Source organism: Diospyros lotus, chromosome 1, assembly GCF_014633365.1.
Source record: "Diospyros lotus cultivar Yz01 chromosome 1, ASM1463336v1, whole genome shotgun sequence".
Taxonomy (NCBI): domain Eukaryota; kingdom Viridiplantae; phylum Streptophyta; class Magnoliopsida; order Ericales; family Ebenaceae; genus Diospyros; species Diospyros lotus.
This window is the reverse complement of record NC_068338.1, coordinates 38,436,683-38,452,650: the sequence shown is the minus strand read 5'-3', so window position 1 is coordinate 38,452,650 and position 15,968 is coordinate 38,436,683. Positions and strand designations below refer to the sequence as shown.

The following is a 15,968-nucleotide window of genomic DNA, read 5'->3' as shown; positions in this document are numbered from 1 at the left end:
ATTGTTGAAAACTTTCATTATACCTAATTTTGTATAATTAGTCTAATCGTCGACAATTTTTTTTAACAATTATAATATTTTTTTCTTACATTTTTTTATAACCAACTAAAAGTTTTTTCCTTATAATAATTGCTAGCGAATCAAAATAGAGGCATTGTGGATGTCATAGATCACCATTTAATTTAATACAACTAAACACATAGTGTTCTTTTTTTTTTTTTACAATAATAATGGAGTTTATTATTTTATTAAGTAATACTACCACAGGACAAATTTGCTAGCAAAACTGAGTTTGATTCATTTTCATGCTATTTTCCTTTTTCTTCAATCCATAAGACAACGAATCAATGGGTTAACGGGTTTAAATTATGGGTTCGGCCTGCCCCGGGCTGACTGAACCCGCCGATACCTAAATGTCACAGACTCACAGTTAAGTAGGCAGGTTTGGGTCAATGATTTTAACCAGCAGCCCGTGTTAAAGTCGCCCGAACCCATTCGATTAGGGTATTTATATGCCCGCTTGCGAATTCGAGAAGAGGGGGGCCGAGCAAAGATGAATCAGAATCAGCAATCATCCGAAGGCAGGCACGACGACGACGCTATTCTCACGGAATTTCTCGCATCCTTGATGGACTACACTCCCGCCGTAAGCTCGTCGGAAAATTCTCCGTCAAGAAGATCTTCGGGTACACTTTGTTCCTCCGTAAAAGAGATTCACTGTATTTTTTTTTTTTTTCAGATTCCCGACGAATTGGTGGAACATTACTTGGCCAAGAGCGGGTTCCAGTGCCCCGATGTACGATTGTGGGTATTCCCAGCCCACCTTGGAATTTTTATCGTGTTATTGTCTCTCAATATGTTTAGTTGTTTACTTTCTGTTTGTTTGCCAAGAAAACTGAAGAAAAGTGAGAAAACAAGATCATATGGTGATCCGGATTCGGTTGTTTTTCTCCTTTTCTCCAGTTTTCTTACGAACCGAAGTAATGGTGAAGTCTGCTGCTGCTTGACTGCTGAAAGAAATCGTGTCCCCACTTCTTGCGTGACAAGGCTGTTTTTAGCCCTTTATTTGTTGTTCGTCTAGTGTATATTTGGAATATAATGTAGATGTTTTCCAATGAGAACTGAGAAGCCTAGCTGAATTAGCATACTTTATTTGGAATATTATATTCTCAAAATTGTTGAAACGATTTTCATCTGTTTTAGGAATGGCCTCCTTGATTCAAAGGCAACTTCTATATACGATTGGTTCCCAATGGTGGGCTGTTGGATACTGGCCAAAAGAAAGAGTAACGGAGGGCTGCTGTGACTCTTCGAACGGATTGGGTTAGCTTTGTCTTGGGGATATAGAGTAGGAATCTCTTGATTGGAGTAGGAGAAGAACCGAGAACTTCAGGACATTGTTGGTTGTTGATGGGTTAGATGGAGGCATCTATCTAGGCTTTTTGGTAAGGTTGAGAAAAACATAAGGTCGGCCTACTTTCATGACTCCTATTAGGAAGTTTATCACTAGCTCTAAAAGGGAGCGAGAACTTTAGAAGTTGACTTGTGCAGTGAATTATGAGAGTGGCGCTAGTACCTAGTAGTGGTAGTTTCATTTGGTGTTTGGGTTTAGATGTCTATAAGGGCGTGGGATAGGCAGTAGGCACACATATCTAAGTACTCGATCCATCTAATTCCCATGTTCAAGGCACGAACATACTCTTTTTGTATTTTCTTAAATTATTTTATGGGGAGAGTTACAGTTTCTTAAACTACTGTTTTCTTCTGAAGTACCGGAATTAGCATGCCAATTGGCAATAATGCCAGGAGGGGTTACCAGTGAGTTAGACGTAATGATAGGCGTAACAGCATGGAGAGTTGAGTCAAACTGCTCATGTAGTGGGTACTTAGCGGCCCAACTGTAGATACTTGAACATGCAGTAGCTTGACTTCACAGGCATGGAGTTGCTCCATAAAAATCACACTTTTCAGATCATATAGGATTAAAAAAGAAGAAAATGTAACATAAAGAAAGAATGTGGGAAGAGAAAAAAATAAATGAAAAGGGTTGTAGTTGTATTAATTGTCTCCAACCATACACCCATATTTTATATTATTTACTATCTCATAAAAGGAAAGATTACCTCAGGATTATAGAAAATATTAAACGACAACAACAACATATCCAGCCTTTATCCCACTATGTGGTGTTGGCTACATGAATTCTAGACTTCCATGTATTTCTATCTTTTGTCATATCTTCATTTAGATCCATACATTTCATATCATGTTTTAATGTCTCTCCCAAAGTCTTCTTAGGTCTGCCTCTACCTCTTTTTTTGACTAATTGTTCCATTTCATCAACTCTCCTCACATGAGTGTCTCTTGGTCTTTTTCTCATATGACCAAACCTCTTAGTCTAGTCTCTCTCATCTTCTCCTCGATTGTCTTATAGAATTTTCCTTTTAGTTTCAATGGGATTTTACCATCACATAATACCCCCGATGCATTTCTCTATTTTAGCCAAACTGCCTTAATTCTATGCGTGATATCCTCGTGAATTTGTCCATCTTTTTGAATCACTGATCCCAAATATCGAAAATGGTATTTTCTTTGTATGATTTGATCTTCCAATTTTATTATAACATCATCTACTCTTATATTTTTACTAAATTTACATTCTATGTATTCTATTTTCCTTCTACTTAATTTAAATCCCTTAGATTCTAAATTGTTTTTCCACGACTCAAGCTTAGTGTTCACTCCCTCATCTGCAAATAACATACACCATGACACCTCTGTTTGAATGTGTTTAGTGAGTTCATCCATTACTAAAACAAATAAGTATAGACTTAGTGCAGAACCTTGATGTAGTCCCATTGTAATTTTAAACGGTTCAGTATCCCCTTCGCATGTTCTGACCTTTGTCTCTACACCGTAATATATGTTCTTAAGGGCTTGTATATATGTTATTCAGATTTATTTTTTCTCTAAAACCCTCCATAATACTTCATACTTCTTTAGGGACCTTATCACAGGCCTTTTCTAGATCTATAAACACCATATGTAGGTCCTTTTGATGATCTCGATATCTTTCCATTAGGCGCCTCAGTAGGTATATTGCTTCCATTGTTGACTTACCAATCATGAAACCAAATTGATTTTTCGAGATGTCTGTTTCTTTTTTGAGTCTCTACTCTATTACTCTCTCCCAGAGTTTTATTGTGTTGTTGCATGGATACAATAATAAATTTGTTGAATGGAAACGTCGTCTTCAAGTTGTCTGAGCTTGCAAAAATAAGAAAATAGTCAAAGGGCGCGGGGAGGTCCCTGTGCAAACACTCCGACATTTAAGTTAGACACTGAGTATGATGAAAGAAACTATATTGAAATTAGGATTAAAGATGTTCCCCCCATTTAGGAATGAATGACTCCTTATTTATAGAGAAATATAGAGTGATTTAAAATGTAACAGAATTAGGGTTTTAGTAGATAACGCTTATCTTGATGGATGACGTTTATCTTGCCATTTTTAGGGATGGAATTTTTTATAGATGATGTTTATCTAAATATTTCATAATCATTTTAGAATTAGAATTCGTTGTGGATAATTATCTATCATTTTCTTAGAATATTCAAAAAGATTTTTAAATGTCGGACTTATCATGTTTGCGTGCTTTATGCGGGACCCCCCACATATGGGAAATTTATGCCTTTTAGCCCAAAAAGAATTTTGGGCTTTTGGGCTTTTTTTGACCTTTTAATGGGTTTTTACCTATGACACAACATATGGTATGGCTCATTAATTTAATTCCTCTGTAATTTTCACACTTTTGAACATCTCCTTTGTTCTTGTATATAAGAACCAAAGTACTCTTTCTCCACTCATCTGACATTTTTTTTTGATTTAAGGATCGCGTTAAATAATTTCGTTAGCTAGGAGATGCCCTCTTCTCCTATGCATTTCCATGCTTCTATTGGTATATTATCCGGTCCCACTGCCTTATAATTTTTCATTTTTTTTTTAATGCTTGCCTTATTTCTTTTGAACTTATGCGTCAATAAAATGTATAGCTCATGTTCCCTTCGGAGTTACTAAGATGTCCTAACCTAACTCTTATGTCCCCACCATCATTGAATAATTTTGTGAAATACTCTTTCCATCTCTCCTTAATCGCTCCCTTATTCACTAATACATTTTGGTTTTCATCTTTTATGCATTTCACTTGGTTTAGATTCCTTGTTTTTCTTTCTCTTACTTAGCAAATTTATATATATCCCTTTCTCCATCTTTTGTGTCAAGTCGTTTATATAGATTCTCATACGCTTTTGACCTTACTTCACTAATAGCTCTTTTTGCTACCTTTTACGTTTCTTTATAATTTTTTAAGTTTTCTTCATTGTTGCACTAATATACAACCTTATAGCAAGTTTTCTTATTTCTAATTTTCAATTGTACCTTTTCATTCCACCACCAAGACTCCTTAAGGTTTAGGGCTCTACTATTTGTCTCTCCAAGGACTATCTTTGCCGTGCTTCTCAGGGCAGTAGACATTTCCCTCCATATTTGATTTGCCTATCATTCTTCATTCCATTCCCTTCTATCTCTTAATTTTTTTTTTGAAGATTAATTGTTTCTCCTCTTTTAAATCCCACCACCTAATTCTTGGATTTTGTTTTATGTGATTTTTTCTCTTCCAATTTCTTACTTTGACGTCAAATACCAAAAGTCTATGTTGAATAGTCAAACACTCTCCCGGTATTATTTTACAATCCCTACAACATAATCGATCATTTTGTCTCACGAGGAAGTAATCTATCTGGGTACTTGATGTGGCATTTTTATATGTGATTAAGTGTTCGTCTCGTTTTTTGAACTTAGTATTGGTTATGATGAGCCTATATACCATAGCAAAATTTAGAATAGACTTATTCTCATTATTAATTTCCTTGAATTCTCACCCTCCATGTACCTCTCTATAGCCGTTTTCGTCTCTACCCACGTGACTGTCATGAACCTAGGGTTTAGCTAGGGTCTAGGAAGGAATTTGGATAAGAGTTGGAAGAAGGTAGAGCAAAGAAGAGGGCAAGGAAGAACAGAACAGAATGGAGGGGGAGAGAGAGAAGCTATGGGAGAGTATTGAGATTCAAATCATTTATTAAGCCCTTCCTCTAACTACTCAAGCCAATTTATAGGCTTACAATTGAAAATGCTAACAACAATAGAAAATACAACTAATAAGGAAAACACGACATGTATTACTAATATATCCTTGGGGTCATGACAATCTCCACCCCTTCAAACAATTCTTGTCCCCAAGAATTGGTTGTTGTTACCCCTATTATTTAGCCAATTTAATAATTTGTTTTCTTCTTCGCCTTTTTTTGTTCTTATGTCTCACTTTTCTTTTCTTCTGTCTTGCCATGTCTTTTCCTCCGAAAACAACAGTATCATGATTCGCTGCAGCACCTATTCTAGCCATCCGCCCATTCCTTGTTGCTCTCAAAATTAATTCCATTTGATCTATCACACCTTCCACCATAATCTCTCTAACTGTAGAGAGTAAGTCAAATTGCTTTGCAGGCCGAAATTTGGTTCGATGCTGCTGCTTTCCAATGGAAATGAGAACTATCAAAGCAGCAAAAGTTTCGTTTCCTTGCACAAAGAATTTCCCCACCATCTTCCCAATGTCTTCTTTCTCTTTAGCAGAGGTATCCTCAATTGGGGTATCTTTAACTTCCAACAGATTTTTTTGTCAGTGGAACCTTGATAGCTTCTTCAACAATTACCATTACTTCCTTGGCAACCTGAATTGCCTGATCCAATTTAGGTTTTTCCTCATTCTTTGCAGCTACCGTCCTTATCCTTAGGTCTTTATTAGCCTCATACTTTTCATCAGCTGCAAGGACACTATCACCATTGCCATCCTTCCCTTCTAGTGCTGATATATCAACCTCCAGCAGATATGAACAATGATCCCCACCAATAGCATTGTCCAATCTCTCTTCCTTGCTGAAATCTTTAGTTACAATTGGCCGGTCCAACTCCAATTTTTCCTCCGATTCATGCTTGGCATGATTTGCAGTCTTAGAAGCTTCCTCAATCAGTTGTCTGCCCTTAATATAACTGTTAGGTTGCAACTCTTGCTTTCTAAAAATGGCTTCCAAGGCGAGTTCCTGCAGCCTTGGTCTCTTAGCTGCCTCTTTTACAGTTGTTGGCATCATCATCCTGACCATTGACCTCAATTTGTCCTTCAAACCACTAACAAATCTTGATACAATATAGTGCTCTGTCAAAGCTGGCTGATTACTCCACAATAGGGATCTTAACTCCTCAAATCTATCCCAATAATTTGTCACCGATCCCTCCTGACTTAATTTGTTGAATTCCTTAATCATGTTCTTTTTCATCCCAAATTGGTCATGTAAATTTCCAGCAAGATCAGTCCACCTGATCTCCCATTCCCTAGGCATTGGAGTATGATTGGCAGTGTGGGAAGATGAACATATTACCTGAATTTCCGGTTTCAAGGCTAGTAGTTCCTCTGCCTCTTGCAAGCCATAGGTCATAGGAAGGGTGCCTTGATTGGGCAAAATTGGATCAGCTACTGCCCGGGGAGGAAAATTCGGTGATGGCCGGAATTGAGGTAGCAAAGTCAGCTTGTTAAACATGTTGTTAATCCGTCGGACATGTTGCTCTATCATCTCCCGATGCCTCTCCAAGTCACTTTGCACTCTTTCTCAAGAGGCAGCTAGATCCTTTCTCATGTTTTCTCTGCTGGCTGTATTATCCTTCAGGCCTCCTGCATTACCTTAGATTCTTTAGCTTCAGAATTCAACCTCTTAAAATGGTCAACAACCTCTGAAAATCGACCTTCCATAGCTCGTTATTCTGTACAATCTTCCCTAATCTCTAATTCAGTTACAACCTCCAAAGTCCAGCTGTTGTTGAATAGCCTCCAAAACAATTGATGAGTCCACCTCAAACAATCTGCTAGCTCTGAACAGTTTCAGACAACCTATTCTAAGCAGTTTCAGAAACCTGCCAAGCAACTTCCAAACCTGACACTTCCCCTCCGCAATTACTTCCATAGTGCCACACTGAAACCAAACTTATGTTGCGCACTTACTTCCGAAAATCGCTGATCTAAATAGCTTCGATCAGCTTTCAAGAAATGGCAGGCTTCTGCCGTTCGCCTGAGAATTTTGGTCTCAATCGATGTCCGCCTGAGTTCGCGTTCAAAATTCAAGCCGTTGACTCTCAGTTTCGCCAACCACAGCTTCCTTCTCGCCTCAACCTCACTTCAGCAATCGAGGATCGAATTTGTGTGGCCTTCAAGTTCGCCTACTCGCAGCTTCCAACTTCACCATAATTCCGTCCAACGTCTTGCTTTTGAAATCAACTTCTGCTGCGTTAACTCCTTACCTGATTTGATTTCGTCACTAAGAGCAGTAGCCTATGGCCGCATGCAGATCGTGATCCACCCGTTCTATATCAGATTCGTTGTGGATTCCAGCATCGCGGATTCTTATGGTAATCGCTTGTAATCACCCAAGCCTGCGTCCACTTACCCAATCACCGACCTCTGATTGGAATTCTCCTCAATTCTTGATTTTCTCAATGCTCTGCTTCAATTATTCGAAATTCGTTGCTCCTTGAATCGCCTAGGTTGCTTGTCCTCAATTCCGAACAAAATCACCAGAATCCTAGCCGAGCCAATCCGCCTACTTCTCCTTCAGATCCGAGTTGACACTCACCGCTATCGATTTCGACAATTGAAATCCAATCGTTCGGAAATCTCCTGAGTCAGCTTTGGAACTTGCTTCTATGATTCGCTGAGCTCTACTGATACCGTTTATGGAATTCGCTTCTGGACAAGATCGCTTAAATTGCCACTTGCGAAAATTGCCTCGGAACAGTGATCTCAATCGTTGAAGGCTTTGCTTCCGATCGCGACAACCTTCCAATTCTGAAAATCAACCTTCGGAATTTGCTGCACGGAATCGCCTTTGTTGCACGGAATCACACAAGTCACCGCTCGATCAATTCCGTGGCTTATGTTGCTGACTTCAGCTATTAAAGTCGCCTTCTAATTCTGAGAAGAAACAAAGAAAGTCATCGCCGAGGAATGGGAGCTCTGATACCAAATGTCATGACCCTAGGGTTTAGCTAGGGTCTAGAAAGGAATTTGGATAAGAGTTGGAAGAAGGTAGAGCAAAGAAGAGGGCAAGGAAGAACAGAATAGAATGGAGGAGGAGAGAGAGAAGCCGTGGGAGAGTATTGAGAGATGGAATTGAGATTCAAATCATTCATTAAGCCCTTCCTCTAATATATCCTTGAAAATGCTAACATCAATAGAAAATACAACTAATAAGGAAAACACGACATGTATTACTAATATATCCTTGGGGTCATGACAGTGACCATTTAAGTCACCTCCTATAATCACTTTCTCTCATCTTGGTATAATTTATATGACTCCCTTTAGGTCCTCTCAGAATTTTGCTTTTATCTCCTCACCTAACCTCGCTTGTGGTGCATATATACTAAAGATATTCATAGTCATTATTCTTAGACCAACCTTTACCATAATAATTCCATCCCCTATTCTCTTTACATCCAATACTCATCTACTAAGCTTTTATCCATAATAATCCCCACTATTTTTCGCTCGATCATTTCTTGTGTACCATATTTTATATTCAGTTTCAGATAAAGTTTTTGCTTTTTTCTCTACCCATCTCGTCTCTTGAAGGCACATAATATTAATCTTTTTCCTAATCATCACATCTACCACTTCCATAACTTTGCATGTTAATGTTTCTATGTTCCATGACTCAATCCTTAATCTATAATTTTGATTTTGGTTTTGATTTTGATTTTGGATTAACTTCTTAACCCGCATCCGTCTAAGCAAATGCGAGGACTCTTGCTTATTTGTCACTACATCTGAGCGTTGATGCAATGCCCTAGCTCACTTGACATTACACGCGAGCAGTGTAGCGTGTCGCTATGAAAGGTTACGTCCTAACGGTTTTTCATAGTTTGTCTAGAGTTCATGTTTTGGATTCAACTAGGTTTTACGTTGGTTGTCGGCTACCTAACATAACTCTCCTCATTTATCCGGATTTGGAACCGACAGTAGATAACATCCCCAAGTGGAGTTGATTATAGAAAATATTATAAGGATTTATTTCAGCATAATTATAGGTTTTTAATAGACGCAATTACTATCAATCATCACAAGATTATAGTTATCAACTACAGGCAATGCAATGGTCTTCCCTTCTCATTCATACCTAAATTTTTTCTGTTAACTTTTGAAATATGTTTGTTTTGCTCGATATTCTATGGAATTGATCAATTTTGACCATTACTAATCTTTGATCAATGATTTCAGTCTATGGGATATCAGAAATCTATTCAATGTTATCGTAGTCTTTGTATTCTGGAAATTCCCCCAGTTCTCTGCTTTTGTGCAGTTAACAGGCTCTCTCTTTTATTTATTATTTTTTCCTCTTGGCAGAATCAGGCTGGTAGCTGTTGCTACGCAGAAATTTATTAATGAGGTTGCAACTGACGCCCTTCAGTATGTTTCTAAATTTATGCTTCTTATTCCAGTTTATTCTGACTCAAATTCATGGTTTGTTAAATGGCTTTGGTGAGTATTTTTTGGATTTCTGGAGTATTGTGCATTTTCTAGTGAGCGTGAGGGACAGGTGGGGGTGCGGGTTAGGAACAAGAATAGTTTATCTTATGCAATATGGTTTAATATTTGCACTTCTACTCAATAATTAATTAGGGATAATTTGTGTGTAACTTAGCAATTAAACATTGGATACAGGACATGGGTGTGGTCCATCCTTCTAATTCTAACATGCATCTAGAACTTGGTTAAATGAAGTACTATATGATATTGGAAAGCATATCCCCTGTTTATGGAAGATGTTTAGGGGTTGGCTTGAATTTGTGGTACTCCTGAATAATTATTTTCTAGCTTATAGTTATTACATTGCTGAAGTCCCTACAATTGAGTGTCATCAATAGTTCTATTTCAGCCTCATCATCTTTAAGTTCTTTCACATTCACACCTTTAGTTTCATTCTTCTGATGCTGATGTTCCATTGATAGTTTACATTTATATATTTGAAGATAAGTTACTAATCTGCATCTCTCTATAGGCAATGCAAGGCAAGGCAGGCATCTGTTATCAAGGACAAGAGGGACAAGCAGCAAAAGGTACTTATATTAGACTTGTGTTTATGCTTTGTACTTTCTTTTCTTTAATTATTGTTATTTAATTACTTTGTTTTTCCTTTCCCCTGATGGCAGGATAAGCGCTTAATCTTGACTATGGATGACCTCTCCAAGGCTCTGCGTGAGGTAAGCAGCATAGTAAGCAAGTAGTCTTGGTGTTAATAATCAATATAGCAATATCATGTTTCTAATAACTTGAGCAAAACTTTACCTGTCACTTTAGAAGGCATGAAACCTTGTTAATAGTTTCTATCTTTTTTATATGAATTTTGTAAAATTCAATACTTCGGTGAGTATGAAGATGTTGAGAGTAAAAATAATAATATAAAAAATAAAATTAGTTCTCTATCTAATAGCTTAAGATTTTAGATGAGATGATGGTTAACAATTTAACAGAATATATATAAACAGCTTGTATTGTGTCTAAAATGTGTTAAGATGATTGTTTTTAATACACTGTATGCTCCATAATTTTCATTTCTTACTGGTTATATGAAGTAATTTGAAAACTGGAAAGGGTAAATATAACTGAAATTCACCCAGAAAAGGAGGACAAGTCTTTCTACAGAGGCAGAGGCAGAGGCAATCAATGATTTGTCAACTTCATCTTCCTCAATATTTACAACTAGATAATGTCCAAACTTGTTAGACATCTTTCTCTTTGGTCCTGCCATAATCTACCATAAACTTCATATGAGGCAAACAGATACCTTCAGACCTTCATATGAGGCAAACAGATACCTTCAGACCTTGCCTCGAGACTGGTATAAGGAGACACTGAGCCATCATTTACATGAGACTGGTATAAGGAGACACGTGCAACAGATACCTTCCACCTTAACCATTTTGCCTTGATTTTGTCATTTTGCGAGTAATGTTCCCCTTTTTTGAACAGTTGCTGGAATATATTTACATTGATCTTTTCTTGAAATAACCCGAACTTCAAGTCTCACCACAATCTCATCCACACTTCTCTAGTTACTGTATTGACATTTCTTGTATTTGGTTTTCATTCTGCCCAACTTGGAACCCTTGGATTCTAGACCTTCATTCCATAATATAAGCTTATTGTTTTTGCTTTCTCTTCTCTCATGCACCAAGGTAGATCTCATTTGTAAATAACACATGCCAGAGCATTCAATTTGTTCATTTATGTTTTTTCTTAGCAAATCAAAGGAATTAGGTTCATTTGCTAGGAGAGCTGATTTTTGTTAGTACATCCAATTAAATGCTAGTAGATTTCTGGTTTATATTAGAAATTAGAAAATCTGAAATGGAGCATGTTATCCCAGTTCCTTCCTGATCTCAGAACCCAGGCATGTTTTCTACATTACATACCACTTTCCTGACCTTTCCCGCTCTCTCTTTCACCAATTGCAGTATGGCGTGAATGTCAAGCATCAAGAGTACTTTGCCGATGCCCCCACAGCGGGGTTGGATCCTGCTTCAAGAGATGAGTGAGATGCTTCTTCACCTATATATAGCAAGTTCTTCATGGCTGTGAATTATACATACTACCATGTCACGTTCAAATGAAGAAGCTTCATTTCAGTAGTTGCTTATGTCCGGAAAATTATTCCATTTCAAGGTCTCCTTGCTACAGTTATCTACTTGTAGGCATCCTGTTTTCTTAATCTCTTCTCAAATTAAACACAAGGATGTATAGAAAATTTGGCTATCGATGTGAGATTGGGTGAGACTCATGACAATATTGTGATGGATAAAATGTCCGACTATATATGTATATATTCAATATCAGAAGAAAGCACTCAGTACCACAATAAAATACATAAAATGAATAGAAAATCATAAAAATACAAGGCAGAGGGGGACTTTTTTCAAGTATTTGATCATTAGAAATAATCAGTGGCTGACAAATTAACCCTTGATAGAAAGCAACATCAGCTTATCTTCCAGAAAGATGGATCAACCGGTCACTGAGAAAGAGAAGTCTTCCTCAGAATTCATAGCTCTAGAAGAGTTGAGATACTCACCTTCACTGGCATAGGAAGAGTAATCTTCATCAATATCCCTCTCTTTCAACTCTTCAATCTTCTCCACAGCCTCCCACACGTCCCATCTCCTCTCCGCATTCCACTCGCAGCAACACATTCCTATCTTCAGCAGCTTCAGCATCTCCCCTTCACAATTCTTCGTCCTCTTCATGTCTTTGTCGAACACCTCGCCGGTCCACTCCTCTCTCACCACTGAGTTCACCCAGGCCGCTAAATCTGCGTTGACTCCCTTGTCTTGCCTCAGATAGTTCGCTGGGAACTTGCCAGTTAGCATCTCGAGTATCAGAATACCGAGGCTCCACACGTCGGTCTTCTTGGTGGTGCGATCGTGCTCCGTGAACTCAGGTGACTTGTAGGCCACCATGAACTGCTGCGCGTGTTGTTTGTCCATCACCGGTGCAAGCGCGTAGTCAGCTAGGAGGGGCTCGAAGGTGTCGTCCACGAGCACGTTGGATGATTTTAGGTGGCCATGGGGCAGTGTCAGGGTAGACAGCTCTTTGTAGAGGTAAGCCAAACCCCTTGCTACTCCTTTGATGATCTTCAACCGGGTTGGCCAGTTGAGCCCAGGTTGGTCTAGATTTCGTTTACCTGACAACAATAATAACATTTATCTTATTACATGGGGTTGCCTATAAAATTCTAGTTCGTCAGTCATTGTGTTCCTTACCATGGAGGTGGCTTGCTAAACTTCCATTCTCCACGAAGTCAGAAATGAAGAGCTTCTCTTCTTTCTTGTAGTAGAAGGCCACAAGAGGCAGCAAGTTAGGGTGTGACAACCTGCCCAGCCTTCTCATGTGCTCATGCAAGTCTTCTTTTCCGACGCTACTCATATGCCGGAACCGCTTGACAACGATGGTGGCGTCACCGGTTAGAAGGGTGGCCTTGTAAGAGGAGCCGAAGCCGCCACTACCCAGAACTTCGGCTGAGGCTCTAAGCAAATCCTGCAACTCAAACTTCTCTGTATTGCTCCTCACGAAGTAAAGCTTCCCATGCTGCTGAAGTTGCTGTTGCTGCTCCATCTGCTGCTTATGAGCAAACTCTTTCTTAAAATCGTCGAGTTTGGCCGATGTGCCTTTCTGAAGCTGGGCCTTTTTCTGGGCTTGTCGCCGGCGAAAGGTGAAAGCTAGACAAATGGCGGCCAGTGCAACCGCGGCCACCGCTGCGGCAATGATGGCAATTTTTTTGACAGGCTTCTTGGAGGATTTGCAGGGGGTCGACAGAGGCTCGCCACACAAATCAAGGTTGCCTGCGTTAGGGTTCAATCACGCATAAACATCAAGAGAAAGATGATGCAGAAATTTAAATCTTAACAGATCTATGTTTATGATCTTTTCCGGTAGGATAAATTCCCCCAATCAATTTATGAGATGTCCTCTTTGATGCAAGTAAGTATACGGAAACGTTGAAGAAAATTGAAAAACTTCAATTAACCATCAATTAATTAAGGTATAAATGTTTATATGTTTAAAAGTAAGAACATAATATATGCATATATATATATATATATTAATCTGCTTGACATGTTGGGTGCTAGATTACACACGATCTGCTTGAGGATCAGGCGTGCGTGCCACTTAGAAACGTCGTTTTGTGTAAATCATCAACAGCTACGAAAATTGTCAATGTGCCTCTGATAATTAATGGTTGACAATTTTAAAAAAAAAAAAATACAATATAGCCAAACTTATGTTTATGTTCTTTGTATTAAGATTAGGAGCCGAAAAGATGAGAAAAATAAGAAGTGAATAAACCACTCATTTGGGGAATTCACTGCAATCAAATTAATGTGAACCCCAATCATATTATCCATATATATGAATGATATTTGTTGGGCTGCTTGGGGTTTCATCATGTAATAAGTAACAGAAATTAACGAGAGAGAGAGAGAGAGAGAGAGAGAGAGAGAGAGAGAGAAACAAAGTGCATGTGCAATGCATATGGCTGGTACGTACTGAAAACATACCAGAAAATGAAGAAGGGCTCATCTTGCCCAGGCTTGCCGGAATTCGGCCTTCCAGCCTGTTGTTTGCCAGATTCACTGTCCTTAGTTGTTTGGACGAAAAATCGGGTATGTTGCCCTCAAAACTGTTATTGTTAAGCTGCAAGTCTACAAGCTTTCCCAGCTTTGCAATGGACTCCGGAATTTTACCCACAAATTGATTGTTCGCCAAGTAGAGCTTCCTCAGCTTCATGCCGGCAAAAGCATCCCCCAGTATCTCGCCGGAGAAACGGTTGCCGGACAAATACAACCCCAGCAAAAGCCCCCCCATTTTCCTCAGATCCGGCATCGGACCTTCAAACTTGTTGTTCATCAAGCTCACGGTGCGTAAAGTCGGCAACTCTGCCAGTGCTTCCACATCAATTTTTCCTCCCAGCCCCATGCTTTCGAGCTGCAATCCGTAAAACACACCGTTCATGCAAAGCAAGCCTTTCCAGTTCGAGTTATTGCCGGAGCACAGAGCCGTGTCCTCATTCCAGCCGCTTAAGGCGGCCGGGTTCGACAGAGACTGCCTGAACTTGAGAAGGCTGGAAGCTTCAGAATCATTACCAGATGCTGCTGCAGAAAAACTGAACACAAGAAGAAGAAGAAGAAGAAGAAGAAGAAGAAGAAGCCAATCGTAACGTGTCCTTGAAGGCGCCATGTTCGGCGGCGAGCTAAGGGAGAGCGTTTTGGCTGAGAAAGTGAAGAGGGTCGCCGTACGTAGATGGCTGAAATAGCAATAATAATACAGATGAAATATTAAGGGCAAAGTTGGGGTGGTGATGACATTGACGAGGTCCTCTTTAAGGCCTTGAGGCCGGCCATTGAGTGTTTATTGTTTTCGAGATTTGGTGTCATTCCATTGACGTTTTGTTTAGTGTTTGTGTGGTTAAGCTGTCATGATCTTCTTGTTAATTGTTATTGGTGGTGTTTTATGGGAGCCTCAGCCGTCTCCCCAGCATTAGTGACAATAGCACTCATAATGGATTTTCGAAGCAGTTGAGGACGACTTCTTGTTAAAACCAATGCAGTTAACTCATGCTTAGATGGCTGTCCTCTCTCTCTCTCTCTCTCTCTCTGTGCAAAAGAAAATTAAATCTTACAAAATCGAGTATAATATAACCGAGATATCGTGATTCACTATTGTTTATTATGTTAATTGCATTAGATAACATAATATTTAAATCAGATGAGAAGGGCCCACCTCCTTCCCCTACATACACGTTTAGAGTAAATTCAATGTCAATAATAGAATATTTCTCAATTCATCGAATAATTATTTAAATTTAATTAATAATTATAAAAAACTTGAAGAGAAACATTCATATTAATAAAACATAAAACATAAATTCAAGACATGACTTATTATTATTTATTATTTATAAATATATTATGTTGTTCGCGTTTGTTGCTCGACACGAAATAACAGAGAATATAGATCCTTCCATAAGACCTAGTCGGGCAAGTGCAATATAAAGTTTTCCTTACGATTTATTACTTAGACTACGGTGCTATAGTTTTGTTATAAAAAATGACAAAAAAAAAAAAGAAGGAAGAAAACAAGCCTCGGCATGTCCTTTATATTAATTCTAAAATTTATATCTTTATCATTTGGGCTGGTGAACTTTAAAATCTGTGGCGAAGTTGTTTTGACATCTAAATCTCAATTAAAAATTTGGCCCAACCAACAGTGACATGCTCGGAAAATAAATAGATGATGTGACAATTAATTTTT

The 15,968-nt window shown here is 38.6% G+C and overlaps 2 protein-coding genes across 3 annotated transcripts; one reads left to right on the top strand and one right to left on the bottom strand.

The window, feature by feature from the left end:
* Positions 1-458: 458 nt before the first annotated feature.
* On the top strand, positions 459-13,499 carry LOC127796364 (transcription initiation factor TFIID subunit 10). 2 transcript variants are annotated; one of them, XM_052328459.1, is made up of 6 exons: positions 467-646; positions 740-804; positions 9,507-9,569; positions 10,162-10,219; positions 10,313-10,363; positions 11,618-13,499. In XM_052328459.1, exons 1-6 carry the CDS (start codon positions 554-556, stop codon positions 11,696-11,698), a joined length of 411 nt encoding a protein of 136 aa, XP_052184419.1. In that variant the 5' UTR covers positions 467-553; the 3' UTR covers positions 11,699-13,499. The 2 variants fall into 2 exon arrangements, with proteins under 2 accessions (XP_052184427.1, XP_052184419.1); XM_052328467.1 differs by lacking the exon at positions 9,507-9,569 and having other exon boundaries at positions 459-646.
* Positions 12,007-15,072, bottom strand: LOC127796356 (probable LRR receptor-like serine/threonine-protein kinase At4g31250). Its single transcript, XM_052328450.1, has 3 exons — positions 14,216-15,072; positions 12,920-13,498; positions 12,007-12,840 (listed from the first exon to the last, which is right to left on the bottom strand). Exons 1-3 carry the CDS (start codon positions 14,892-14,894, stop codon positions 12,164-12,166), a joined length of 1,935 nt encoding a protein of 644 aa, XP_052184410.1. The 5' UTR covers positions 14,895-15,072; the 3' UTR covers positions 12,007-12,163.
* Positions 15,073-15,968: the final 896 nt, after the last annotated feature.

What these genes read in the sequence shown, in the direction of transcription:
- LOC127796364 (XM_052328459.1), top strand. Translation starts at nt 554, where the DNA reads ATGAATCAGAATCAGCAATCATCCGAAGGCAGGCACGACGACGACGCT. An exon ending in GTTGCAACTGACGCCCTTCA is followed by an intron (nt 9,570 to 10,161) that starts GTATGTTTCTAA and finishes ATCTCTCTATAG; the next exon opens with GCAATGCAAGGCAAGGCAGG. An exon ending in AGAGGGACAAGCAGCAAAAG is followed by an intron (nt 10,220 to 10,312) that starts GTACTTATATTA and finishes CCCTGATGGCAG; the next exon opens with GATAAGCGCTTAATCTTGAC.
- LOC127796356 (XM_052328450.1), bottom strand. Translation starts at nt 14,894, where the DNA reads ATGGCGCCTTCAAGGACACGTTACGATTGGCTTCTTCTTCTTCTTCTT. An exon ending in GAGCCCTTCTTCATTTTCTG is followed by an intron (nt 13,499 to 14,215) that starts GTATGTTTTCAG and finishes ACCCTAACGCAG; the next exon opens with GCAACCTTGATTTGTGTGGC. An exon ending in TTTAGCAAGCCACCTCCATG is followed by an intron (nt 12,841 to 12,919) that starts GTAAGGAACACA and finishes TATTGTTGTCAG; the next exon opens with GTAAACGAAATCTAGACCAA.